The 26,391-nt window shown below is 44.3% G+C and overlaps 1 protein-coding gene and 2 long non-coding RNA genes across 7 annotated transcripts in view; 1 reads left to right on the top strand and 2 right to left on the bottom strand.

Moving 5' to 3' along the window:
• Nucleotides 1-14,791, top strand: part of LOC118379254 (protein phosphatase 1 regulatory inhibitor subunit 16B-like) — a 171,820-nt gene extending 157,029 nt beyond the window's left edge. For 2 of the 3 annotated variants that reach the window (XM_052526471.1, XM_052526472.1), the window contains exons 9-11: nt 10,385-10,514; nt 10,997-11,186; nt 12,554-14,791. In XM_052526471.1, the coding sequence (XP_052382431.1) occupies nt 10,385-10,514; nt 10,997-11,186; nt 12,554-13,042 (809 nt within the window). In that variant the 3' untranslated portion in view covers nt 13,043-14,791. The remainder of the gene's footprint in view (nt 1-10,384; nt 10,515-10,996; nt 11,187-12,553) is intronic. The other variant, XR_008144038.1, reaches the window with a different exon arrangement.
• LOC127932102 (uncharacterized) lies at nt 11,892-12,535 on the bottom strand. The gene is made up of 3 exons (XR_008144039.1): nt 12,424-12,535; nt 12,158-12,193; nt 11,892-12,101 (listed from the first exon to the last, which is right to left on the bottom strand). It is a non-coding gene; the product is annotated as an uncharacterized LOC127932102 (long non-coding RNA).
• A 9,592-nt stretch (nt 14,792-24,383) lies between the features above and the next one.
• Nucleotides 24,384-25,921, bottom strand: LOC127932679 (uncharacterized). 3 transcript variants are annotated; one of them, XR_008146342.1, is made up of 4 exons: nt 25,284-25,921; nt 24,933-25,244; nt 24,543-24,893; nt 24,384-24,434 (listed from the first exon to the last, which is right to left on the bottom strand). It is a non-coding gene; the product is annotated as an uncharacterized LOC127932679 (long non-coding RNA). The 3 variants fall into 3 exon arrangements; XR_008146343.1 differs by having other exon boundaries at nt 24,933-25,921; XR_008146344.1 differs by having other exon boundaries at nt 24,972-25,921.
• Nucleotides 25,922-26,391: the final 470 nt, after the last annotated feature.

Genomic DNA, 26,391 nt, shown 5'->3' with positions numbered 1-26,391 from the left:
CATGACAGTACCCCCCACTCACCGGCGCCTCCTGGCGCACTCGAGGAGGAATCCTGGCGGCAACGGAGGAAATCATCAATCAGCGAACGGTCCAGCACGTCCCGAGATGGAACCCAACTCCTCTCCTCAGGACCGTAACCCTCCCAATCCACTAAGTACTGGTGACCACGTCCCCGAGAACGCATGTCCATGATCCTACGTACCTTGTAAATAGGTGCGCCCTCGACAAGGACGGGGGGGAGGGAAGACGAACGGGGTGCGAAGAAAGGGCTTGACACAGGAGACATGGAAGACAGGATGGACGCGACGAAGATGTCGCGGAAGAAGCAGTCGCACAGCGACAGGATTGACGACCTGGGAGACACGGAACGGACCAATGAACCGCGGAGTCAACTTACGAGAAGCTGTCGTAAGGGGAAGGTTACAGTGGAAAGCCACACTCTCTGGCCGCGACAATACCTAGGACTCTTAATCCTACGTTTATTGGCGGCTCTCACAGTCTGCGCCCTGTAACGGCAAAGTGCAGACCTCACCCTCCTCCAGGTGCGCTCACAACGTTGGACAAACGCCTGAGCGGAGGGAACGCTGGACTCGGCGAGCTGGGACGAGAACAGAGGAGGTTGGTAACCCAGGCTACTCTGAAACGGAGATAGCCCGGTAGCAGACGAAGGAAGCGAGTTGTGAGCGTATTCTGCCCAGGGAGCTGTTCTGCCCAAGACGCAGGGTTTCTAAAGAAAGGCTGCGTAGTATGCGACCAATCGTCTGATTGGCCCTTTCTGCTTGACCGTTAGACTGGGGATGAAAACCGGAAGAGAGACTGACGGAAGCACCAATCAAACGACAGAACTCCCTCCAAAACTGTGACGTGAATTGCGGACCTCTGTCTGAAACGGCATCTAACGGGAGGCCATGTATTCTGAACACATTCTCGATGATGATTTGTGCCGTCTCCTTAGCGGAAGGAAGCTTAGCGAGGGGAATGAAATGTGCCGCCTTAGAGAACCTATCGACAACCGTAAGAATCACAGTCTTCCCCGCAGACGAAGGCAGACCGGTAATGAAGTCTAAGGCGATGTGAGACCATGGTCGAGAAGGAATGGGAAGCGGTCTGAGACGACCGGCAGGAGGAGAGTTACCTGACTTAGTCTGCGCGCAGTCCGAACAAGCAGCCACGAAACGGCGCGTGTCACGCTCCTGAGTAGGCCACCAAAAGCGCTGGCGAATAGAAGCAAGAGTACCTCGAACGCCGGGATGGCCAGCTAACTTGGCAGAGTGAGCCCACTGAAGAACAGCCAGACGAGTAGAAACAGGAACGAAAAGAAGGTTACTAGGACAAGGCGCGCGGCGACGCAGTGTGAGTGAGTGCTTGCTTAACCTGTCTCTCAATTCCCCAGACTGTCAACCCGACAACACGCCCATAAGGAAGAATCCCCTCGGGATCAGTAGAAGCCACAGAAGAACTAAAGAGACGGGATAAGGCATCAGGCTTGGTGTTCTTACTACCCGGGCGATAAGAAATCACAAACTCGAAACGAGCGAAAAACAACGCCCAACGAGCTTGGCGTGCATTAAGTCGTTTGGCAGAACGGATGTACTCAAGGTTCTTATGGTCAGTCCAAACGACAAAAGGAACGGTCGCCCCCTCCAACCACTGTCGCCATTCGCCTAGGGCTAAGCGGATGGCGAGCAGTTCGTGATTACCCACATCATAGTTGCGTTCCGATGGCGACAGGCGATGAGAAAAATAAGCGCAAGGATGAACCTTATCGTCAGACTGGAAGCGCTGGGATAGAATGGCTCCCACGCCCACCTCTGAAGCGTCAACCTCGACAATGAATTGTTTAGTGACGTCAGGAGTAACGAGGATAGGAGCGGACGTAAAACGCTTCTTGAGGAGATCAAAAGCTCCTGGGCGGAACCGGACCACTTAAAGCACGTCTTGACAGAAGTAAGAGCTGTGAGAGGGGCAGCAACTTGACCGAAATTACGAATGAAACGCCGATAGAAATTAGCGAAACCTAGAAAGCGCTGCAACTCGACACGTGACCTTGGAACGGGCCAATCACTGACAGCCTGGACCTTAGCGGGATCCATCTGAATGCCTTCAGCGGAAATAACAGAACCGAGAAAAGTGACGGAGGAGACATGAAAGGCGCACTTCTCAGCCTTCACGTAGAGACAATTCTCTAAAAGGCGCTGGAGTACACGTCGAACGTGCTGAACATGAATCTCGAGTGACGGTGAGAAAATCAGGATGTCGTCAAGGTAGACAAAAACAAAGATGTTCAGCATGTCTCTCAGTACATCATTAACTAATGCCTGAAAAACAGCTGGAGCATTAGCGAGACCAAACGGCAGAACCCGGTACTCAAAATGCCCTAACGGAGTGTTAAACGCCGTTTTCCACTCGTCTCCCTCTCTGATGCGCACGAGATGGTAAGCATTACGAAGGTCCAACTTAGTAAAGAACCTGGCTCCCTGCAGAATCTCGAAGGCTGATGACATAAGGGGAAGCGGATAACGATTCTTAACCGTTATGTCATTCAGCCCTCGATAATCCACGCAGGGACGCAGAGTACCGTCCTTCTTCTTAACAAAAAAAAACCCCGCCCCGGCAGGAGAGGAAGAAGGCACTACGGTGCCGGCGTCAAGAGACACAGACAAATAATCCTCGAGAGCCTTACGTTCGGGAGCCGACAGAGAGTATAGTCTACCCCGAGGAGGAGTGGTCCCCGGAAGGAGATCAATACTACAATCATACGACCGGTGAGGAGGAAGGGAGTTGGCTCTGGACCGACTGAAGACCGTGCGCAGATCATGATATTCCTCCGGCACTCCTGTCAAATCACCAGGTTCCTCCTGAGAAGAGGGGACAGAAGAAACAGGAGGGATAGCAGACATTAAACACTTCACATGACAAGAAACGTTCCAGGATAGGATAGAATTACTAGACCAATTTATAGAAGGATTATGACATACTAGCCAGGGATGACCCAAAACAACAGGTGTAAAAGGTGAACGAAAAATCAAAAAGGAAATAGTCTCACTGTGGTTACCAGATACTGTGAGGGTTAAAGGTAGTGTCTCATATCTGATACTGGGAGATGACTCCCATCTAAGGCGAACATGGGCGTAGGCTTCCCTAACTGTCTGAGAGGAATGTCATGTTTCCGAGCCCATGCTTCGTCCATAAAACAACCCTCAGCCCCAGAGTCTATCAAGGCACTGCATGTAGCACCCGAACCGGTCCAGCGTAGATGGACCGACATAGTAGTACAGGATCTTGATGGAGAGACCTGAGTAGAAGCGCTCACCAGTAGCCCTCCGCTTACTGATGAGCTCTGGCTTTACTGGACATGAATTGACAAAATGTCCAGCAAGTCCATAATAGAGGCACAGGCGGTTGGTAATCCTCCGTTCCCTCTCTTTAGTCGAGATGCGAATACCTCCCAGCTGCATGGGTTCAGTCTCTGAGCCGGAGGGAGGAGATGGTTGCGATGCGGAGAGGGGAAACACCGTTAACGCGCGCTCTCTTCCACGAGCTCGGTGACGAAGATCTACCCGTCGTTCTATGCGGATGGCGAGTGCAATCAAAGAGTCCACACTGGAAGGAACCTCCCGGGAGAGAATCTCATCCTTAACCTCTGCGTGGAGTCCCTCCAGAAAACGAGCGAGCAGCGCCGGCTCGTTCCAGTCACTTGAGGCAGCAAGAGTGCGAAACTCTATAGAGTAATCCGTTATGGATCGATCACCTTGACATAGGGAAGCCAGGGCCCTAGAAGCCTCCCTACCAAAAACTGAACGATCAAAAACCCGTATCATCTCCTCTTTAAAGCTCAGGTAATTGTTAGAACAATCAGCCCTTGCCTCCCAGATAGCTGTGCCCCACTCTCGAGCCCGGCCAGTAAGGAGTGATATGACGTAAGCAACCCGAGCTCTCTCTCTTGAGTATGTGTTGGGTTGGAGAGAGAACACAATATCACACTGGGTGAGAAAAGAGCGGCACTCAGTGGGCTGCCCGGAGTAACAAGGTGGGTTATTAACCCTAGGTTCCGGAGACTCGGCAGACCAGGAAGTAGCAGGTGGCACGAGACGAAGACTCTGGAACTGTCCAGAGAGGTCGGAAACCTGAGCGGCCAGGGTCTCAACGGCATGACGAGCAGCAGACAATTCCTGCTCGTGTCTGCCGAGCATGGCTCCCTGGATCTCGACGGCAGTGTTACGAGAATCCGTAGTCGCTGGGTCCATTCTTGGTCGGATCCTTCTGTTATGCAGATGAATGAGGACCCAAAAGCGACTTGGCGAAAACAGAGTCTTTATTCCAGTAAAGGATAAGAGCACTACTCCTGGACAATCAGAGCAGAAAACAAAACATAAAAAACTTAAATCCACTCGTAGTGACGAGGACAGACTGGAGACTCGACCATTAACTGTAGGTTGCCTCGGGAAGGCACCGACCGTAGCGGACTCAGACACCTGCTCACACGCAGCATCTGAAGGAGACAAGACACGACAGGGCGAGACCAAGACACAGCACAGCGAACATCATACAAGGATCCGACAAGGACAGAAGCGGAAAACAAGGGGAGAAATAGGGACTCTAATCAGAGGACAGAATAGGGGACAGGTGTGAAAAGACTAAATGAGTGAGTTAGGAGAATGAGGAACAGCTGGGAGCAGGAACGGAACATAGAGAGAGGAGAGAGAGGGAAGGAGAGAGAAAATAGGGAACGAACCTAATAAGACCAGCAGGGGGAAACGAACAGAAGGGAAAGCATAATGACAAGACAATATAAGACAAAACATGACACTTACCTACGTAACCCTACTTTCATAACCCTAACCTTAGCCCTGCCTACCTAACCCTAAACCCTACCTACCTACATAACCCTAAACCCTACCTACCTACATAACCCTAAACACTTCCTACCTACATAACCCTACCTACCTACATAACCCTAATCCCTACCTACCTACATACACTACTGTTCAAAAGTTTGGGGTCACTTAGAAATTAACTTGTTTTTGAAAGAAAAGCACATTTCTTGTCCATTAAAATAACATAAAATTGATTGGAAATACACTGTAGACATTGTTACTGTTGTAAATGACTATTGCAGCTGGAAAATGCTGATTTTTAATGGAATATCTACATAGGTGTACAGAGGCCCATTGTCAGCAACCATTTTTTATTTTTTATTTCACCTTTATTTAACCAGGTAGGCTAGTTGAGAACACCTTTATTTAACCAGGTAGGCTAGTTGAGAACAAGTTCTCATTTGCAACTGCGACTTGGCCAAGATAAAGCATAGCAATGTGAACAGACAACACAGAGTTACACATGGAGTAAACAATTAACAAGTCAATAACACAGTAGAAAAAAAGGGGAGTCTATATACAATGTGTACAAAAGGCATGAGGAGGTAGGCGAATAATTACAATATTGCAGATTAACACTGGAGTGATAAATGATCAGATGGTCTTGTACAGGTAGAGATATTGGTGTGCAAAGAGCAGAAAAGTAAATAAATAAAAACTGTGGGGATGAGGTAGGTGAAAATGGGTGGGCTATTTACCAATAGACTATGTACAGCTGCAGCGATCGGTTAGCTGCTCAGATACCATCACACCATGTGTTCCAATGGAACGTTGTGTTAGCTAATCCAAGTTTATATAATTTTAAAAGGCTAATTGATCATTAGAAAAACCTTTTGCAATTATGTTAGCACAGCTGAAAACTGTTGGTCTGATTAAAGAAGCAATAAAACTGGCCTTCTTTAGACTAGTTGAGTATCTGGAGCATCAGCATTTGTGGTTTCGATTACAGGCTCAAAATGGCCACAAACAAAGAACTTTCTTCTGAAACTCGTCAGTCTATTATTGTTCTGAGAAATGAAGGCTATTCCATGTGAAAAATTGGCAAGAAACTGAAGGTCTGGTACAGCGCTGTGTACTCCTCCCTTCACAGAACAGCGCAAATTGTCTCTAACCAGAATAGAAAGATGAGTGGGAGGCCCTTGTGCACAACTGAACAAGTACATTAGAGTGTCTAGTTTGAGAAACAGACACCTTGAAAGTTATTGAATATTCTGCATTGACTGACCTTCATGTCTTAAAGTAATGATGGACTGTCGTTTCACTTTACTTATTTGAGCTGTTCTTGCCGTAATATGGGCTCTTTTACCCAATAGGGCTCTTCTGTATTCCACCCCTACCTTGTCACAACACAACTGATTGGCTCAACCACATTAAAGAAAGAAATTCCACAAATGAACTTTCAACACGGCACACCTGTTAATTGAAATGCATTCCAGGTGACTTCCTCATGAAGCTGGTTGAGAGAATGCCAAGAGTGTGCAAAGCTGTCATCAAGGCAAAGGGTGGCTACTTTGAATAATCTGTTTAACACTGTTTTGGTTACGACATGATTCCATTTATGTTATTTTATAGTTTTGATGTGTTCACTATTATTCTACAATGTAGAAAATATAAAAAATAAAGAAAAACCCTTGAATGAGTAGGTGTCCAAACTATTGACTGGTACTGTATAGTGAGCAATATGTTTGGAACACCAGTATCGAATTGCAATACATATAGAATCGCCACCTAGCGATAATATTGTTCCCTGGCAATACCCAACCCTACTATACTGTATACATGATTGCTGCACGTTCTGTGTTGATGCCGGATGGAGTTCAAGGGACCTATGGATGTCGCCCGAAACCAAACTCTTTTGAAACAGGCAGAACTTTCTCAATTTATCGGAGATCAAATTCTCCCAATAGTTTTGTACTCTGGGATACATTAAAAGCCTTTCATAGGGGTCAAATAATGTTGTATACCAAATGTCTTAAAAAGAAATACACTGCTGAATTTAACAAATTAGAGAACGACATCCTATTACTCCTACAGGAACACCAAACATCTGGCTCTAAAGAAACATACTGCTCATTGGTGAATAAAAAACTGTGCCTTTTCTACCCCAATTCATAATATCTTTGCCTAGTTGGAAGAATATCCTTGTCAGTTTTGTAAGTACTTAGGGTATTATATTTCAAAGTCTTGGCCTGGCAGATAAAAGCTGAGGAGATTTTGAGAACCATCAACACTATCGAAACTCAAAATGGTCAAGTGTCTCAACCCTGAATAGATTCATGAGTCATTTAAACAATACTATTCAAGGTTATACAGTTCTGATGGAACGGAACTAGCAATGATTGGCAATTTCCTCTCTACAACCCGGCAAATCCCCGGGAGACGGAGTTCTAGAAGGCTATTATAACAGTTATTCATAAGAAAAATAAAGATCCTCTACGATGTTCTTCTTACAGGCAAATCTCTCTCCGCCATGCTGACTATAAATCGATTTCTAGGGAGATGGCTTAATAGATTAGGACTATTTGCCAAACCTGATCAACACAGTGCAAACAGGCTAGTAACCGGAAGGTTGCAAGTTCAAACCCCCGAACTGACAAGGTACAAATCTGTCGTTTTGCCCCTGAACAGGCAGTTAACCCACTGTTCCTAGGCCGTCATTGAAAATACGAATTTGTTCTTAACTGACTTGCCTAGTTAAATAAAGATTTTAAAAAATAAAAATAAATATGGTCGCCACAGGGGTTTAAATGTCTAGGAATCACGGTTGATAATGACTAAAGAATGTGTTGAAGCTTAACTGTCTTGGTTCAGAAGGTGCTGGATGACTTGAATAGATGGATACATCTGCCTCTTACAGTATTTGTGAGAATCAGCTGCATTAAGATGATTCACTGTATTACGTCCTACCTAAGATGACGTACCTATTTCAATCTTTACCCATAATCCCTTTATGTCCATTAACAAGACCATTTGAATGGCACTGTAAAACTCCAAGGGACAAATTAATATTATCGTCTAGGAGGTCTCCGTCTGACAAATTTCAAGATGTATTACTGGGCAGCACATATTACATTTATTTCATCCTTATTTGAAGCTGAACCAGCCTCCTCTTGGACTCGGATGGAAATAATGAAGAGGTTGGGAGTAACATTATCTACAAGTGGAACCCCGAGACTATATCAACAAGAACAAGCAATCCCTGTACCATCAATTTAGTAAGATCTTAGCATGAAATTCGTAACTTCTTTGGTCTGAAAGGAGACTTGTCACCTGAAACACCCCTATGGCATAACAGTCTCCTGCCAATGATCTTGGATAACAACATTTTTCAACATTGGCATGAGAAGAGAAGGATGCATTTAGTATATTGTTATATAGGTGGCATCATTGTGTAATTTGAGCAACTGAAAGCGAAATACCAGTTATCCCAATATGCATTTATTTAGTTATTTGCAGTTAAGAAACTTTCTCAGAAGCACTCTTGGAGATAATTTTACCAAATCAATTTAGTATTGAACAACTACAGTGCCTTGCAAAAGTATTCATCCCCCTTGGCAGGACAGCATAGTCAAGGTATTGGAGTGGCCATCACAAAGCCCTGACCTCAATTCTATAGAAAATTTGGGCAGAACTGAAAAAGCGAATCTGACTCAGTTACACCAGCTCTGTCAGGAGGAATGGGCCAATATTCACCCAACTTATTGTGGGAAGCTTGTGGAAGGCTACCCGAAACGTTTGACCCAAGTTAAACAATTTAAAGGCAATGCTACCAAATACTAATTGAGTGTATGTAAACTTTTGGCACACTGGGAATGTGATGAAAGAAATAAAAGCTTAAATAAATCATTCTCTCTACTATTATTCTGACATGTCACATTCTTAAAATAAAGTGGTGATCCTAACTAACCAATGTTTACTTGGATTAAATGTCAGGAATTGTGATTTTTTTTATTTTTATATATATCTGGCTACGGTGCATGTAAACTTCAGACTTCAACTGTATCTACTGTTGGTCAAGAGAGAGATGGGAAGCTGATCTAACTATATTACAAATGATGAAGAGGCTGTGGTCGAACCTATGCCATGATAGCGTATCAGCAACCATCGACTCCAGATACAGACATTACAACTTCGTCCACCAACTCTATCTAACACCTCAAAGGTCACCCTGAAATATCAGACGTGGGTTTTAGACGTGGGACAACAGAAGGCACTTTTCTGCATTTTACTTAACAGTGTACTAAATGACATTCTACTTAACAGTGTACTAAATGACATTCTACTTAACAGTGTACTAAATGACATTCTACTTAACAGTGTACTAAATGACATTCTACTTAACAGTGTACTAAATGACATTCTACTTAACAGTGTACTAAATGACATTCTACTTAACAGTGTACTAAATTACATTCTACTTAACAGTGTACTAAATTACATTCTACTTAACAGTGTACTAAATTACATTCTACTTAACAGTGTACTAAATGACAAGCCTTCTGGCATGAAGTTTGTGATACCCTGGCCTTTATTATAGAGGTCCCTTTCCCCCTGAAATATGCCTTCTGGGTAACTTTACAAATGTGAATTTAAGGAATCACTTCGATATCAAATTGACAGATATTGCCATTGTCACTGCAAGAAAAGGTGTTGCATAGACATTGAAATCAGATTCCCCTCTCTCAACTACAAGACGGCTCTCTGAAATGAGTGAGTGTATTCCTCTGGAAAAGATGACCTACGCTTTAAGAAATCAATTCAACCATTTTGTAAACATTTGGCAACCCTTCCTGGACGACATGGAGAAACACTTCCATTGGGATTGGTGGATGTGGGCTTGTAGATTGATGGAAATAGATGGAGATATTTTCTCTCTAATGTTCTGTATTTTTTGTGTGTTTTTGTATTGGTTTTGTGTTGCTGTGTATTGTTTTTGTGTTTGTTGTTTTTGTGTTGTTGTGTATTGGCTTTGTATTGGTATTGTATTGTTTTGTGTTGTTGTGTATTGGCTTTGTATTGGCTTTGTATTGGTATTGTATTGTTTTGTGTTGTTGTGTATTGGCTTTGTATTGGTATTCTATTGGTATTCTATTGTTTTTGTGTTGTTGTGTATTGGCTTTGTATTGGTATTCTATTGGTATTCTATTGTTTTTGTGTTGTTGTGTATTGGTTTCTTTTTTTCTTGTTTTTCTAAGGGGTGGGAGGGTTTAGTTGCCTTTTGTTCTGCTATTTATTTTTGCTTAATTGTTCTGTTTTTTGGTTGTAAAAAACAAACAAAACATAAACCCCTACAAGGCCACAGAGCAGTGGTTGATGGGAAGGTGTGTTTTGGTCTCCTTGTTCCCTGTGTGACCTCTGACCTTTAGACCTGTGCGAGGACGAGAAGTTCCGAGCCATCCTCTGTGTGTGTGTGTGTGTGTGTGTGTGTGTGTGTGTGTGTGTGTGTGTGTGTGTGTGTGTGTGTGTGTGTATTTTCCTTGGGTAACCTCTAACCTCTGACCTTTAGACCTGTGTGAGGACGAGGAGTTCCGAGCCATCCTGCTAGACCTGAAACACAAACACGACATCATCATGAAGTCTCAGCTTAAACACAAGACCTCCCTGTGTAGGAGGACATCCAGCGCAGGCAGCCGTGGGTATGTACTGACCTCTACTGGACAGAGAGGAAACTGCATGCAGACTATTACATTTTCTCCACTATTTTTACCTTTATTTAACTAGGCAAGTCCGTTAAGAACAAATTCTTATTTTCAATGACGAGGAACAGTGGGTTAACTGCCTGTTCAGGGGCAGAACGACAGATTCGTACCTTGTCAGCTCGGAGATTTGAACTTGCAACCTTCCGGTTACTAGTCCAACACCACGAGGCTACCCTGCCGCCAAAAGCATCCCCGCTATCTGCTACTACAGTAGTGTTGTTCAATGTGGTCATGGAGAGGGGCACGGGATGATTTTGTTACAGCCCAGTACTAACACATGATTCAACTAATAGCTGAGTTTTCTTATAAATCAGGAGTTAGTGCTGGTATAGAAGTCAGATATAAACCTCCAGGACTGTGATAAATAAACCCTGATTTACAGGAACACTGAACCCCTCTCCTCCCTGCGTGTGTTTTAGGAAAGTGGTGCGGAGGGCAAGCCTGTCTGACAGACACAACCTTCGTGTGAAGGAGTACGAGACTGAGGCCATCGTGTGGAGAGGAGGGAGGGAAGGAGGGAGGGAAGGAGGGAGGGAAGGAGGGAGGGAGGACCAGGAGAAGGAGACAGAGCAGGAGAACAGCCATCCCATCAATACAACTGGTACTACGGTTAGTATGGATAAACGTTTCTCCTATCTCACATGTGTGTGAAAACCCCATGTAGCCTGTTACTTTATGAACGTCTGTGTAGAGAGTAATACCCACGAAAACAGTTCAACACTATAACATTATGTGCAAAACTCAGGGACCTTGGACATTTAAGGGGATAGGTAATATGGAGTATAGGACGGACAGCTATGTATTGTGGACGGGAGGGGTCAGAGTTCGTTAAACTGTCATTCCTGTTCAGTTTTTTCACGAACGTGTATGTTTGATATGTCTGGCCTATGTCATGTCTCTCCCCATATCGCATTTTCTTCTACGTAAAGCAATTATCTGTGAAAATCGTACAATAAAGAAATATCTAATGGGATTAACCAAAGGAACCGCCAGCCTCTAGTCTGGTTAGTCAACTTGTCTTCTGTTTAGTTTGTGAAGGAAATCATAGTAAAGGTCTGTAATAGTAATTGGTAACTGCAGTTAGTCACCGTGGTAACAGCAGTTAGTAACAGTAATCTGAGTGTCCTCTGTCTCCCAGTTAGTAACTGTTAGTAACAGTAATCTGAATGTCCTCTGTCTCCCAGTTAGTAACCGTTAGTAACAGTAATCTGAATGTCCTCTGTCTCCCAGTTAGTAACCGTTAGTAACAGTAATCTGAATGTCCTCTGTCTCCCAGTTAGTAACCGTTAGTAACTGTAATCTGAATGTCCTCTGTCTCCCAGTTAGTAACCGTTAGTAACAGTAATCTGAATGTCCTCTGTCTCCCAGTTAGTAACCGTTAGTAACAGTAATCTGAATGTCCTCTGTCTCCCAGTTAGTAACCGTTAGTAACAGTAATCTGAATGTCCTCTGTCTCCCAGTTAGTAACCGTTAGTAACAGTAATCTGAATGTCCTCTGTCTCCCAGTTAGTAACCGTTAGTAACCTTTAGTAACAGTAATCTGAATGTCCTCTGTCTCCCAGTTAGTAACCGTTAGTAACAGTAATCTGAATGTCCTCTGTCTCCCAGTTAGTAACCTTTAGTAACAGTAATCTGAATGTCCTCTGTCTCCCAGTTAGTAACCGTTAGTAACAGTAATCTGAATGTCCTCTGTCTCCCAGTTAGTAACTGTTAGTAACAGTAATCTGAATGTCCTCTGTCTCCCAGTTAGTAACCGTTAGTAACAGTAATCTGAATGTCCTCTGTCTCCCAGTTAGTAACCATTAGTAACAGTAATCTGAAAGTCCTCTGTCTCCCAGTTAGTAACCGTTAGTAACAGTAATCTGAATGTCCTCTGTCTCCCAGTTAGTAACCGTTAGTAACAGTAATCTGAATGTCCTCTGTCTCCCAGTTAGTAACCGTTAGTAACAGTAATCTGAATGTCCTCTGTCTCCCAGGTGAAGCCAGCAGTGGAGAAACCCTACAGACCCAAACTACAGAAGACCTTGAAAGATGCTCCTAGCGGCATCATCAAACAAAATGGCATCGTCTCCACGACGACGTCCTCGCCCACTCCCAGTCAGCTGCCGCCAATCAATGACGAGCCTCTATCCCCTGACACGAAGAGCGCGTCAGCCGATCAGCTCCCAGAGGACTCCTCCTCCTCCTCCTTGCCCAGAGAGCGCTCTCAGACCCTGTCGGAACTGAAAAAGCAGAGGTCGGCCGCCAAGTTCCTCAATCACCCGCTCCTCAACGGTCACCTAGGAAACGGCTCCACAGAATCCACCGAACCCCAGAGCCCTGTGGACTCCCGTATGCCCCTCGTCTCGTCCAATGGCAGTACAGTATACTACACCCCGGCAAGCGGTGACCCGCCCATTCTCAGACTCAAACAGCCATTAGATGACGAGGAACCAAAGGAGGGCAGCTGCTGCTGTGTCTCCTAGGGAGGAGGTGGAGGCCACCCCATGACACCGATCTAAGGTCAGGCTTACTGTGTTTTCCTCCAATGGATTAAGGTTAGGGTTCGGGGAGGGAAAGCTGATCCTAGATCTGTGCCTCAGGGAAACTTCTTCCCGGATAGAGCGTGTCAGAGCAGGATGGTCTTGTGACTGTGAAGCAGGAAGCAGGAAGAGATTGCACAGAGGGAGACCAACAGGTAGAGCAAAGGTCCTCAAGGTCCTAGATGGCAATGGGAGTGGTGCTGATCCAGCCAGGTGATTGGTCCCTGTCCCTCCCCACTGTTTAGCACCAGTATGGAGCATACCCTTACTCTGGAAAATGACCGTCCTGATAGGACGTGAGGAATCCAGGCCAGATGAATTGGGGAGGAGCCACTGTGATAGCTTGTGGTTGATGCAGAGGGCCAGGAGGTGGAACAAGATGGCCCCTAGCCCCTACGAGAAGGCAGGTCTTGTGCCCTATAAAGGAATAGATGGCCAGGCAGTGTGCACTCCCATGTTAACCATATCTGGTGTCTTACAACTTTTGACTGAATCACTGTTTTCAAACCACATTCCTCCTTGTATCCACTGTTTCTGAAAGTGTATGAGGGGGTGGCGGGACGACATTGCAAAGATCCACTCCACCATGTCAGAATACACTCTCAGTATTATTACTGCAGCTGTGTTGGTCCACTGAGAGGCAAGAGGGGAAGGGTCGTCTTTCCTAAGAAGTATTCTCGTTTAAATGCTGACTATTTTAGCGAAGGAATGTTTAATAGCGTAACAGAACAGTATTACTTCAACGGTCTACCATCTATCTGTTCCTGTGAAGGATGACAGGATGACTGCACTAAAGACCTTTAAAACAATGCCACGTTGAACTCTGTCTTCTCTTGCTGACCGTCTGTATCCTAACTGACAGAGATCAAGGTGGTAGAAATGACCGTCTGTATCCTAACTGACAGGGATCAAGGTGGTAGAAATGACCGTCTGTATCCTAACTGACAGGGATCAAGGTGGTAGAAATGACCGTCTGTATCCTAACTGACAGGGATCAAGGTGGTAGAAAGGGGTGTGGCCTATTTGTTGGTAATTTAAGTAAAAAAACAATATTATTTGAAAATGTGTACAGTTTGTTGCTGTTTATTTATGAAGATTAATGTTATGTATAAAGGCTATGGTTATACAGTGTATGGATTCTATTGGTCTATCTATGGAGAGGGAATGCATTAGAATGAGCTGGTACATTTACAGTATGTCTTGCTCCCCTGTGATCCCAGATCTGCTTGTACTGTCTTGTCACTGTCATGGAGTTGGCACAAACAGATCTGGGATCAGGCTAGAAGCACTGCACCTTTTTAGAATGGAAATGTCCCTGTGGAGTTAACAAGGTTATTGTCCAGTGATCTGTAGCTTGTGTTTAGCCAGGCACTGGGTTTATCCTCAACCATACCAGGCTAGCTTGTTTAAGGGTGGCACCAACATACTATTGGAATATAAGCATTTCACTACACTCGCAATAACATCTGCTAATCATGTATATGTGACCAATAAAATTCGATTTGATATCTTGTTTGTATTTGACATGGTCAGTACAACACACACAGTAGATACGGTGTTGTCTAGGGAACTGAGAAGTGTGTACAGTGTGTTTAAATCACCATTGTATTGTCACAGACACTGTAGTTTTCTCTAACACAAGTGTTCATTGATATGAAATAAAATACTGTACTGTATTAAGTATGATATTGATTCGCCTCAGACAGTGCTTGAACATTAAGAGACCCACTACACTATAACAATTACACTAGCAATAGTCAACTCTTAACACCACTAACTCAGACAATGTGTGTGGTACTGTAGGGTACAAACATTACGACGACTACATCTACTCTTCTAGAATGTGTGTCTGTGTTCCAACCCTGGTAGTGAAGGAGCTACCTTCTAAACAATGCGAAACACCTCCACAATGGGAAACAACTAGTAGCCTGGATGACGGTCTGTTCCTGCTCTTGTCAACTCCTTATGGACTTGTCAGGTCAGTTCAATGAGTGACAATAAGTTGGTAGGGTAGCAAAAAAACGGTTTGAGGGGGGAGGGGTTAACCCACGTAACAGAGACTGTATCAGGGTCAGACCTTACAGAGGAAGTGTTGTTCCTCGGTTATCTCCTGTACCCTCCGCCATCTGCCCTGCCCTGCCCTGCCCTGCCCTGCCCTGCCCTGCCCTGCCCTGCCCTCCCCTGCCCTCCCCTGCCCTGCCCTGCCCTGCCCTGCCCTCCCCTGCCCTGCCCTCCCCTCCCCTCCCCCTGCCCTGCCCTGCCCTGCCCTGCCCTGCCTCCCCTGCCCTGCCCTGCCCTGCCCCCTGCCCTGCCCTGCCCTCCCCTGCCCTGCCCTGGCCTCCCTGCCCTGCCCTCCCCCCTGCCCTGCCCTGCCCTGCCCTGCCCTCCCCTGCCCTGCCCTGCCCTCCCCTCCCCTGCCCTGCCCTGCCCTGCCCTGCCCTGCCCTGCCCTGCCCTCCCCTCCCCTCCCCTGCCCTGCCCTCCCCTGCCCTGCCCTCCCCTGCCCTGCCCTGCCCTGCCCTCCCCTGCCCTGCCCTGCCAGTGTATAGTGTGACAACATTTAAATTACTCAATGTTTTGGTCAACTGAAGGGTGTTTTAGTTGTCAATGTTATTGGTATTGTTGTGACATTGGGTACCATATAGTCACAAAGCCACAACTTTTTTACATGAACTATGGCAGAAGGTAGAAGGGTGTTTTACTATGGTAGAAGGGTGTTTTACTATGGTAGAAGGGTGTTTTACAATGGTAGAAGGGTGTTTTACTATGGTAGAAGGGTGTTTTACAATGGTAGAAGGGTGTTTTACTATGGTAGAAGGGTGTTTTACTGTGGTAGAAGGGTGTTTTACTATGGTAGAAGGGTGTTTTACTATGGTAGAAGGGTGTTTTACTATGGTAGAAGGGTGTGTTACTATGGTAGAAGGGTGTTTTACTATGGTAGAAGGTGAGGCAGAAGGGTGTTTTACTATGGTAGAAGGGTGTGTTACTATGGTAGAAGGGTGTTTTACTATGGTAGAAGTTACTAAGGTGTTACTTTAGAAGGGTGTTTTACTATGGTAGAAGGGTGTTTTACTATGGTAGAAGGGTGTGTTACTATGGTAGAAGGGTGTTTTACTATGGTAGAAGGTGTTTTACTATGGTAGAAGGGTGTTTTACTATGGTAGAAGGGTGTTTTACTATGGTAGAAGGTGTGTTACTTTAGGGTGTTTTACTATGGTAGAAGGGTGTGTTACTATGGTAGAAGGGTGTTTTACTATGGTAGAAGGGTGTTTTACTATGGTAGAAGGGTGTTTTACTATGGTAGAAGGGTGTTTTACTATGGTAGAAGGGTGTTTTACTATGGTAGAAGGCGAGGGAGAAGGGTGTTTTACTATGGTAGAAGGGTGTGTTACTATGGTAGAAGGGTGTTTTACTATGGTAGAAAGGTGTGTTACTATGGTAGAAGGGTGTTTTACTATGGTAGAAGGCGAGGCAGAAGGGTGTTTTACTATGTCAGAAGGGTGTTTTACTATGGTAGAAGGGTGTTTTACAATGGTAGAAAGGTGTTTTACTATGTCAGAAGGGTGTTTTACTATGGTAGAAGGGTGTTTTACTATGGTAGAAGGTGAGGCAGAAGGGTGTGTTACTATGGTAGAAGGGTGTTTTACTATGGTAGAAGGGTGTGTTACTATGGTAGAAGGGTGTTTTACTATTGTAGAAGGGTGTTTTACTATGGTAGAAGGGTGTGTTACTATGGTAGAAGGGTGTTTTACTATTGTAGAAGGGTGTTTTACTATGGTAGAAGGGTGTTTTACTATGGTAGAAGGGTGTTTTACTATGGTAGAAGGGTGTTTTACTATGGCAGAAGGGTGTTTTACTATGGTAGAAGGGTGTTTACTATGGTAGAAGGGTGTTTTACTATGGTAGAATGGTTACTATGGTAGAAGGGTGTGTTAATGGTAGAAGGGTGTGTATTTTACTATGGTAGAAGGGTGTTTTACTATGGTAGAAGGGTGTTTTACTATGGTAGAAGGGTGTTTTACTATGGTAGAAGGGTGTGTTACTATGGTAGAAGGGTGTTTACTATGGTAGAAGGGTGTTTTACTATGGTAGAAGGGTGTTTTACTATGGTAGAAGGGTGTTTTACTATGGTAGAAGGGTGTTTTACTATGGTAGAAGGGTGTTTTACTATGGTAGAAGGGTGTTTTACTACTATGGTAGAAGGGTGTTTACTATGGTAGAAGGGTGTTTTACTATGGTAGAAGGGTGTTTTACTATGGTAGAAGGGTGTTTTACTATGGTAGAAGGGTGGGTGTGTTTACTATGGTAGAAGGGTGTTTTACTATGGTAGAAGGGTGTTTTACTATGGTAGAAGAAGGGTGTTTTACTATGGTAGAAGGGTGTGTTACTATGGCAGAATGGTGTTTTACTATGGTAGAAGGTTGTTTTACTATGGTAGAAGGGTGTTTTACTATGGTAGAAGGGTGTTTTACTATGGTAGAAGGGTGTTTTACTATGGTAGAAGGGTGTTTTACTATGGTAGAAGGGTGTGTTACTATGGTAGAAGGGTGTTTTACTATGGTAGAAGGGTGTTTTACTATGGTAGAAGGGTGTTTTACTATGGTAGAAGGGTGTTTTACTATGGTAGAAGGGTGTTTTACTATGGTAGAAGGGTGTTTTACTATGGTAGAAGGGTGTTTTACTATGGTAGAAGGGTGTTTTACTATGGTAGAAGGGTGTTTTACTATGGTAGAAGGGTGTTTTACTATGGTAGAAGGGTGTTTTACTATGGTAGAAGGGTGTTTTACTATGGTAGAAGGGTGTGTTACTATGGTAGAAGGGTGTTTTACTATGGTAGAAGGGTGTTTTACTATGGTAGAAGGGTGTTTTACTATGGTAGAAGGGTGTGTTACTATGGTAGAAGGGTGTTTTACTATGGTAGAAGGGTGTGTTACTATGGCAGAAGGGTGTTTTACTATGGTAGAAGGGTGTTTTACTATGGTAGAAGGGTGTTTACTATGGTAGAAGGGTGTTTACTATGGTAGAAGGGTGTTTTACTATGGTAGAAGGGTGTTTTACAATGGTAGAAGGGTGTTTTACTATGGCAGAAGGGTGTGTTACTATGGTAGAAGGGTGTTTTACTATGGTAGAAGGGTGTGTTACTATGGTAGAAGGGTGTTTTACTATGGTAGAAGGGTGTTTTACTATGGTAGAAGGGTGTGTTACTATGGTAGAAGGGTGTTTTACTATGGTAGAAGGGTGTTTTACAATGGTAGAAGGGTGTTTTACTATGGTAGAAGGGTGTTTTACTATGGTAGAAGGGTGTTTTACTATGGTAGAAGGGTGTTTTACTATGGTAGAAGGGTGTTTTACTATGGTAGAAGGGTGTTTTACTATGGTAGAAGGGTGTGTTACTATGGTAGAAGGGTGTGTTACTATGGTAGAAGGGTGTTTACTATGGCAGAAGGGTATTTTACTATGGTAGAAGGGTGTTTTACTATGGTAGAAGGGTGTTTTACTATGGTAGAAGGGTGTTTTACTATGGTAGAAGGGTGTGTTACTATGGTAGAAGGGTGTGTTACTATGGTAGAAGGGTGTTTTACTATGGTAGAAGGGTGTTTTACTATGGTAGAAGGGTGTGTTACTATGGTAGAAGGGTGGTTTACTATGGTAGAAGGGTGTTTTACTATGGTAGAAGGGTGTTTTACTATGGTAGAAGGGTGTTTTACTATGGTAGAAGGGTGTTTTACTATGGTAGAAGGGTGTTTTACTATGGTAGAAGGGTTTTATTATGGTAGAAGGGTGTTTTACTATGGTAGAAGGGTGTTTTACTATGGTAGAAGGGTTTTACTATGGTAGAAGGGTGTTTTACTATGGTAGAAGGGTGTTTTACTATGGTAGAAGGGTGTTTTACTATGGTAGAAGGGTGTGTTACTATGGTAGAAGGGTGTTTTACTATGGTAGAAGGGTGTGTTACTATGGTAGAAGGGTGTTTTACTATGGTGAAGGCGAGGCAGAAGGGTGTTTTACTATGGTCAGAAGGGTGTTTTACTATGGTAGAAGGGTGATTTACTATGGTAGAAGGGTGTTTTACTATTGTAGAAGGGTGTTTTACTATGGTAGAAGGGTGTTTACTATGGTAGAAGGGTGTGTTACTATGGTAGAAGGGTGTTTTACTATGGTAGAAGGGTGTGTTACTATGGTAGAAGGGTGTTTTACTATGGTAGAAGGGTGTTTTACTATGGTAGAAGGGTGTGTTACTATGGTAGAAGTGTTTTACTATTGTAGAAGGGTGTTTTACTATGGTAGAAGGGTGTGTTACTATGGTAGAAGGGTGTGTTACTATGGTAGAAGGGTGTGTTACTATGGTAGAAGGGTGTTTTACTATGGTAGAAGGGTGTTTTACTATGGTAGAAGGGTGTTTTACTATGGTAGAAGGGTGTTTTACTATGGTAGAAGGGTGTGTTACTATGGTAGAAGGGTGTTTTACTATGGTAGAAGGGTGTGTTACTATGGTAGAAGGGTGTTTTACTATGGTAGAAGGGTGTGTTACTATGGTAGAAGGGTGTTTTACTATGGTAGAAGGGTGTTTTACTATGGTAGAAGGGTGTTTTACTATGGTAGAAGGGTGTTTTACTATGGTAGAAGGGTGTTTTACTATGGTAGAAGGGTGTGTTACTATGGTAGAAGGGTGTTTTACTATGGTAGAAAGGTGTTTTACTATGGTAGAAGGGTGTGTTACTATGGTAGAAGGGTGTTTTACTATGGTAGAAGGGTGTTTTACTATGGTAGAAGGGTGTTTTACTATGGTAGAAGGCGAGGCAGAAGGGTGTTTTACTATGGTAGAAGGGTGTGTTACTATGGTAGAAGGGTGTTTTACTATGGTAGAAAGGTGTGTTACTATGGTAGAAGGGTGTTTTACTATGTCACAAGGGTGTTTTACTATGGTAGAAGGGTGTTTTACTATGGTAGAAGGGTGTGTTACTATGGTAGAAGGGTGTTTTACTATGGTAGAAGGGTGTGTTACTATGGCAGAATGGTGTTTTACTATGGTAGAAGGGTGTGTTACTATGGTAGAAGGGTGTTTTACTATGGTAGAAGGGTGTTTTACTATGGTAGAAGGGTGTTTTACTATGGTAGAAGGGTGTTTTACTATGGTAGAAGGGTGTTTTACTATGGTAGAAAGGTGTTTTACTGTGGTAGAAGGGTGTGTTACTATGGTAGAAGGGTGTTTTACTATGGTAGAAGGGTGTTTTACTATGGTAGAAGGGTGTTTTACTATGGTAGAAGGGTGTTTTACTATGGTAGAAGGGTGTTTTACTATGGTAGAAGGCGAGGGAGAAGGGTGTTTTACTATGGTAGAAGGGTGTGTTACTATGGTAGAAGGGTGTTTTACTATGGTAGAAAGGTGTGTTACTATGGTAGAAGGGTGTTTTACTATGGTAGAAGGCGAGGCAGAAGGGTGTTTTACTATGGTAGAAGGGTGTTTTACTATGGTAGAAGGGTGTGTTACTATGGTAGAAGGGTGTTTTACTATGGTAGAAGGGTGTTTTACTATGGTAGAAGGGTGTTTACTATGGTAGAAGGGTGTGTTACTATGGTAGAAGGGTGTTTTACTATGGTAGAAGGGTGTGTTACTATGGTAGAAGGGTGTTTACTATGGTAGAAGGGTGTTTTACTATGGTAGAAGGGTGTGTTACTATGGTAGAAGGGTGTTTTACTATTGTAGAAGGGTGTGTTACTATGGTAGAAGGGTGTGTTACTATGGTAGAAGGGTGTGTTACTATGGTAGAAGGGTGTGTTACTATGGTAGAAGGGTGTTTTACTATGGTAGAAGGGTGTTTTACTATGGTAGAAGGGTGTTTTACTATGGTAGAAGGGTGTGTTACTATGGTAGAAGGGTGTGTTACTATGGTAGAAGGGTGTTTTACTATGGTAGAAGGGTGTGTTACTATGGTAGAAGGGTGTTTTACTATGGTAGAAGGGTGTTTTACTATGGTAGAAGGGTGTGTTACTATGGTAGAAGGGTGTGTTACTATGGTAGAAGGGTGTGTTACTATGGTAGAAGGGTGTGTTACTATGGTAGAAGGGTGTGTTACTATGGTAGAAGGGTGTGTTACTATGGTAGAAGGGTGTGTTACTATGGTAGAAGGGTGTGTTACTATGGTAGAAGGGTGTGTTACTATGGTAGAAGGGTGTGTTACTATGGTAGAAGGGTGTTTTACTATGGTAGAAGGGTGTGTTACTATGGTAGAAGGGTGTGTTACTATGGTAGAAGGGTGTTTTACTATGGTAGAAGGGTGTGTTACTATGGTAGAAGGGTGTGTTACTATGGTAGAAGGGTGTGTTACTATGGTAGAAGGGTGTGTTACTATGGTAGAAGGGTGTGTTACTATGGTAGAAGGGTGTGTTACTATGGTAGAAGGGTGTGTTACTATGGTAGAAGGGTGTGTTACTATGGTAGAAGGGTGTGTTACTATGGTAGAAGGGTGTTTTACTATGGTAGAAGGGTGTTTTACTATGGTAGAAGGGTGTGTTACTATGGTAGAAGGGTGTTTTACTATGGTAGAATCTTTTACTATGGTAGAATTTTACTATGGTAGAAGGGTGTTTTGCTATGGTAGAAGGGTGTGTTACTATGGTAGAAGGGTGTTTTACTATGGTAGAAGGGTGTTTTACAATGGTAGAAGGGTGTTTTACTATGGTAGAAGGGTGTTTTACTATGGTAGAATTTTTTATTTAATTTATTTCTATAAAGAAGTGTGTTTTACATGGTAGAAGGGTGTGTTACTATGGTAAAGGGTGTTTTAATATGGTAGAAGGGTGTTTAACTGGTAGAAGCCTCCTTCTATGCTGAAGGGTGTGTTACTATGGTAGAAGGGTGTTTTACTATGGTAGAAGGGTGTGTTACTATGGTAGAAGGGTGTTTTTATGGTAGAAGAGTGTTTTAATATGGTAGAACTTACCTGGTAGAAGGGTGTGTTACTATGGTAGAACCTTTACTATGGTAGAAGGGTGTGTTACTATGGTAGAACTTACTATGGTAGAAGGGTGTGTTACTATGGTAGAAGGGTGTGTTACTATGGTAGAAGGGTGTGTTACTATGGTAGAAGGGTGTGTTACTATGGTAGAAGGGTGTGTTACTATGGTAGAAGGGTGTGTTACTATGGTAGAAGGGTGTTTTAGTGGCCGTTGTTGCCATGATGAAGTATTTGCCCCATTTTTAGTTTTCTCTTCTTTTGCATATTTTTGATACTGAATGTTATCAGATCTTCAACCAAAACCTAATATTATATAAAGGAAACCTGAGTGAACAAATAACACAACAATTACATTCTTTATTTAATTTATTTCAGTGCAACACCAAAAACACCCTGTAGCTGAAAAAAAAAGTGATTGTCCCCTTACACCAAACACTTCCTGTAGTTGTTGATCAGTCCACCTTAGCTGCAACGACTCCAACCAAACACTTCCTGTAGTTGTTGATCAGTCCACCTTAGCTGCAACGACTCCAACCAAACACTTCCTGTAGTTGTTGATCAGTCCACCTTCAGCTGCAACGACTCCAACCAAACACTTCCTGTAGTTGTTGATCAGTCCACCTTCAGCTGCAACGACTCCAACCAAACACTTCCTGTAGTTGTTGATCAGTCCACCTTCAGCTGCAACGACTCCAACCAAACACTTCCTGTAGTTGTTGATCAGTCTCTCACGTCGCTGTGGTGGAATTCTGTCCCACTCTTCCATGCGGAACTGCTTTAACCCAGCAACGTGTGGGTTTTACAGCATGAAATGCTCGTTTCAAGTCCTGCCACAACATCCCAATTGGGACTAGGCCATTCCAATCTTCAAATGTGTTGCTCTTTAGACATTTTCATGTAGACTTTATTGTGTTTTTTAATCATTATCTTGCTGCATGACCCAGCTGCACTCCAACTTCAGCTCACAGACGGACGGCCTGACATCCGGGGAGGCTTTGCTGCCTCATGTAGAATTCTCTGATACAGAGCAGAATTCATGGTTCCTTACTATTAAGGCAAGTCGTCCAGGTCCTGAGGCAGCAAAGCCTCCCCAAACCATCACACTACCACCACCATGCTGACCCCAAACCATCACACTACCACCACCATGCTGACCCCAAACCATCCAACTGACACCACCATGCTGACCCCAAACCATCACACTACCACCACCATGCTGACCCCAAACCATCACACTACCACCACCATGCTGACCCCAAACCATCACACTACCACCACCATGCTGACCCCAAACCATCACACTACCACCACCATGCTGACCCCAAACCATCACACTACACCACCATGCTGACCCCAAACCATCACACTACCACCACCATGCTGACCCCAAACCATCACACTACCACCACCATGCTGACCCCAAACCATCACACTACCACCACCATGCTGACCCCAAACCATCACACTACCACCACCATGCTGACCCCAAACCATCACACTACCACCACCATGCTTGACCGTTGGTGTGAGGTTCTTACTGTGGAATGCAGTGTTTAGTTTTTGTCAGGCATAAAAACTATTTTGTTTAACCAGGCAAGTCAGTTAAGAACAAATTCTTATTTTCAACTACGGCCTAGGAACAGTGGGTTTACTGCCTTGTTCAGGGTCAGACCGACAGCCCAGGAACAGTGGGTTAACTGCCTTGTTCAGGGTCAGAACGACAGCCTAGGAACAGTGGGTTAACTGCCTTGTTCAGGGTCAGAACGACAGCCTAGGAACAGTGGGTTAACTGCCTTGTTCAGGGTCAGAACGACAGCCTAGGAACAGTGGGTTAACTGCCTTGTTCAGGGTCAGAACGACAGCCTAGGAACAGTGGGTTAACTGCCTTGTTCAGGGTCAGAACGACAGCCTAGGAACAGTGGGTTAACTGCCTTGTTCAGGGTCAGAACGACAGCCTAGGAACAGTGGGTTAACTGCCTTGTTCAGGGTCAGAACGACAGCCTAGGAACAGTGGGTTAACTGCCTTGTTCAGGGTCAGAACGACAGCCTAGGAACAGTGGGTTAACTGCCTTGTTCAGGGTCAGAACGACAGCCTAGGAACAGTGGGTTAACTGCCTTGTTCAGGGTCAGAACGACAGCCTAGGATCAGTGGGTTAACTGCCTTGTACAGGGACAGAATGACAGATTTATGCCTTGTCAGTGGGTTCAACTGCAACCTTGTTACTGGGTCAGAACGACAGCCTAGGGTTAGTGGGTTACCACTAGGCTACCTGCTGTTACAGGGACAGAATGACCAGATTTATGCCTTGTCAGCCCAACACTCAACCACTAGGCTGCCTGCTGGTTACTGGCCCAACGCTCTAACTACTAGGCTACCTGCTGGTTAACCACTAACCACTAGGCTACCTGCTGGTTACTGGCCCAACGCTCTAACCACTAGGCTACCTGCTGGTTACTGGCCCAACGCTCTAACCACTAGGCTACCTGCTGGTTACTGGCCCAACGCTCTAACCACTAGGCTACCTGCTGGTTACTGGCCCAACGCTCTAACCACTAGGCTACCTGCTGGTTACTGGCCCAACGCTCTAACCACTAGGCTACCTGCTGGTTACTGTCCCAACGCTCTAACCACTAGGCTGCCTGCTGGTTACTGGGCCAACGCTCTAACCACTAGGCTGCCTGCTGGTTACTGGGCCAACGCTCTAACCACTAGGCTGCCTGCTGGTTACTGGGCCAACGCTCTAACCACTAGGCTGCCTGCTGGTTACTGGCCCAACGCTCTAACCACTAGGCTACCTGCTGGTTACTGGCCCAACGCTCTAACCACTAGGCTGCCTGCTGGTTACTGGCCCAACGCTCTAACTACTAGGCTACCTGCTGGTTACTGGCCCAACGCTCTAACCACTAGGCTACCTGCTGGTTACTGGCCCAACGCTCTAACCACTAGGCTACCTGCTGGTTACTGGCCCAACGCTCTAACCACTAGGCTACCTGCTGGTTACTGGCCCAACGCTCTAACCACTAGGCTACCTGCTGGTTACTGTCCCAACGCTCTAACCACTAGGCTGCCTGCTGGTTACTGGGCCAACGCTCTAACCACTAGGCTGCCTGCTGGTTACTGGGCCAACGCTCTAACCACTAGGCTGCCTGCTGGTTACTGGGCCAACGCTCTAACCACTAGGCTGCCTGCTGGTTACTGGGCCAATGCTCTAACCACTAGGCTACCTGCCACCCCATAATGGAACCCATGTCCAAAAAGTTTACTCAAGTTTGCCAAAATGACGATCATCAAAACTTCTGGAAGAATTTTCTATGGACAGATGATTAAAAAGTATAATTTTTGGGATGACATGGGTCCCATTTGTTAATAAAATAAATAAAATGACTGTTCTTTGTAAACTCAGGTTCCCTTTATCGAATATTAGGTTTTGGTTGAAGACCTGCTAACAGTCAGTATAAAAATATGCAACAGTAGAGAAAAATCAGAAAGGGGGCAAATACTGTTTCACTGTACGTCTTCCCAGGGGTGTTTGAAATCTGAAATATATTATGTGACCAGTGGACCCAAGTTTACAAAAATGCCTCTCCGACTGTTCTTTCCTGATTGTTGCAGCCAATGCTTGTCTATCAGGCAAAGTGTCAGATGTGCTGCGAATGAAACTGTCTTTGCTCTGATGGTTGATCAACATTTGTGTTATCATGATTTGTTGTTAATAAGGAAAAACTATTAAAAATGACAGATTTTGTAATTACTGGAAAATACTGATGGTTGCATTAACATATTTTGAATAAATTGTATATTTTTAGCATTTTGTTGTCTTCAATGTATATCTAAAGCCATACCTGTTGCATTGTCAATCTCTAGTTCGACCCCCCATATTGTCCTCTCCTCTATGTCAGGCTTGGTGTGTCTGTGCAGAGGGAAAGACGGCCCTCTGCCATCCATTCAGCAGCTGTCAGGCTCTTGGTGTTGGCAGAGGACCTCTGCTCCTCTCAGAAGAAATACCAATTCACTGGCTGTGCTGTGGGGTCGCTAGGGTCCCACACTATAGGCTGCATGCAGACTGCCAGTATCCGTCACAGCCATAACTCTCATGAGAGAGAGAGAGAGAGAGAGAGAGAGAGAGAGAGAGAGAGAGAGAGAGAGAGAGAGAGAGAGAGAGAGAGAGAGAAAGAGAGAAAAAGAGAGAAAGAAAGAAAGAAAGAGAGAGAAAAAAGAGAAAGAAAGAAAGAAAGAAAGAAAGAGAAAAAGAGAAAGAAAGAAAGAAAGAGAGAGAAAAAAAAGAAAGAAAGAAAGAAAGAGAGAGAAAAAAAAGAGACAGAAAGAAAGAGA

This window comes from Oncorhynchus keta, chromosome 10, assembly GCF_023373465.1.
Source record: "Oncorhynchus keta strain PuntledgeMale-10-30-2019 chromosome 10, Oket_V2, whole genome shotgun sequence".
Classification (NCBI taxonomy): domain Eukaryota; kingdom Metazoa; phylum Chordata; class Actinopteri; order Salmoniformes; family Salmonidae; genus Oncorhynchus; species Oncorhynchus keta.
Note: the sequence above shows the minus strand (reverse complement) of the source record. Positions and strands in the feature narration are given on the sequence as shown.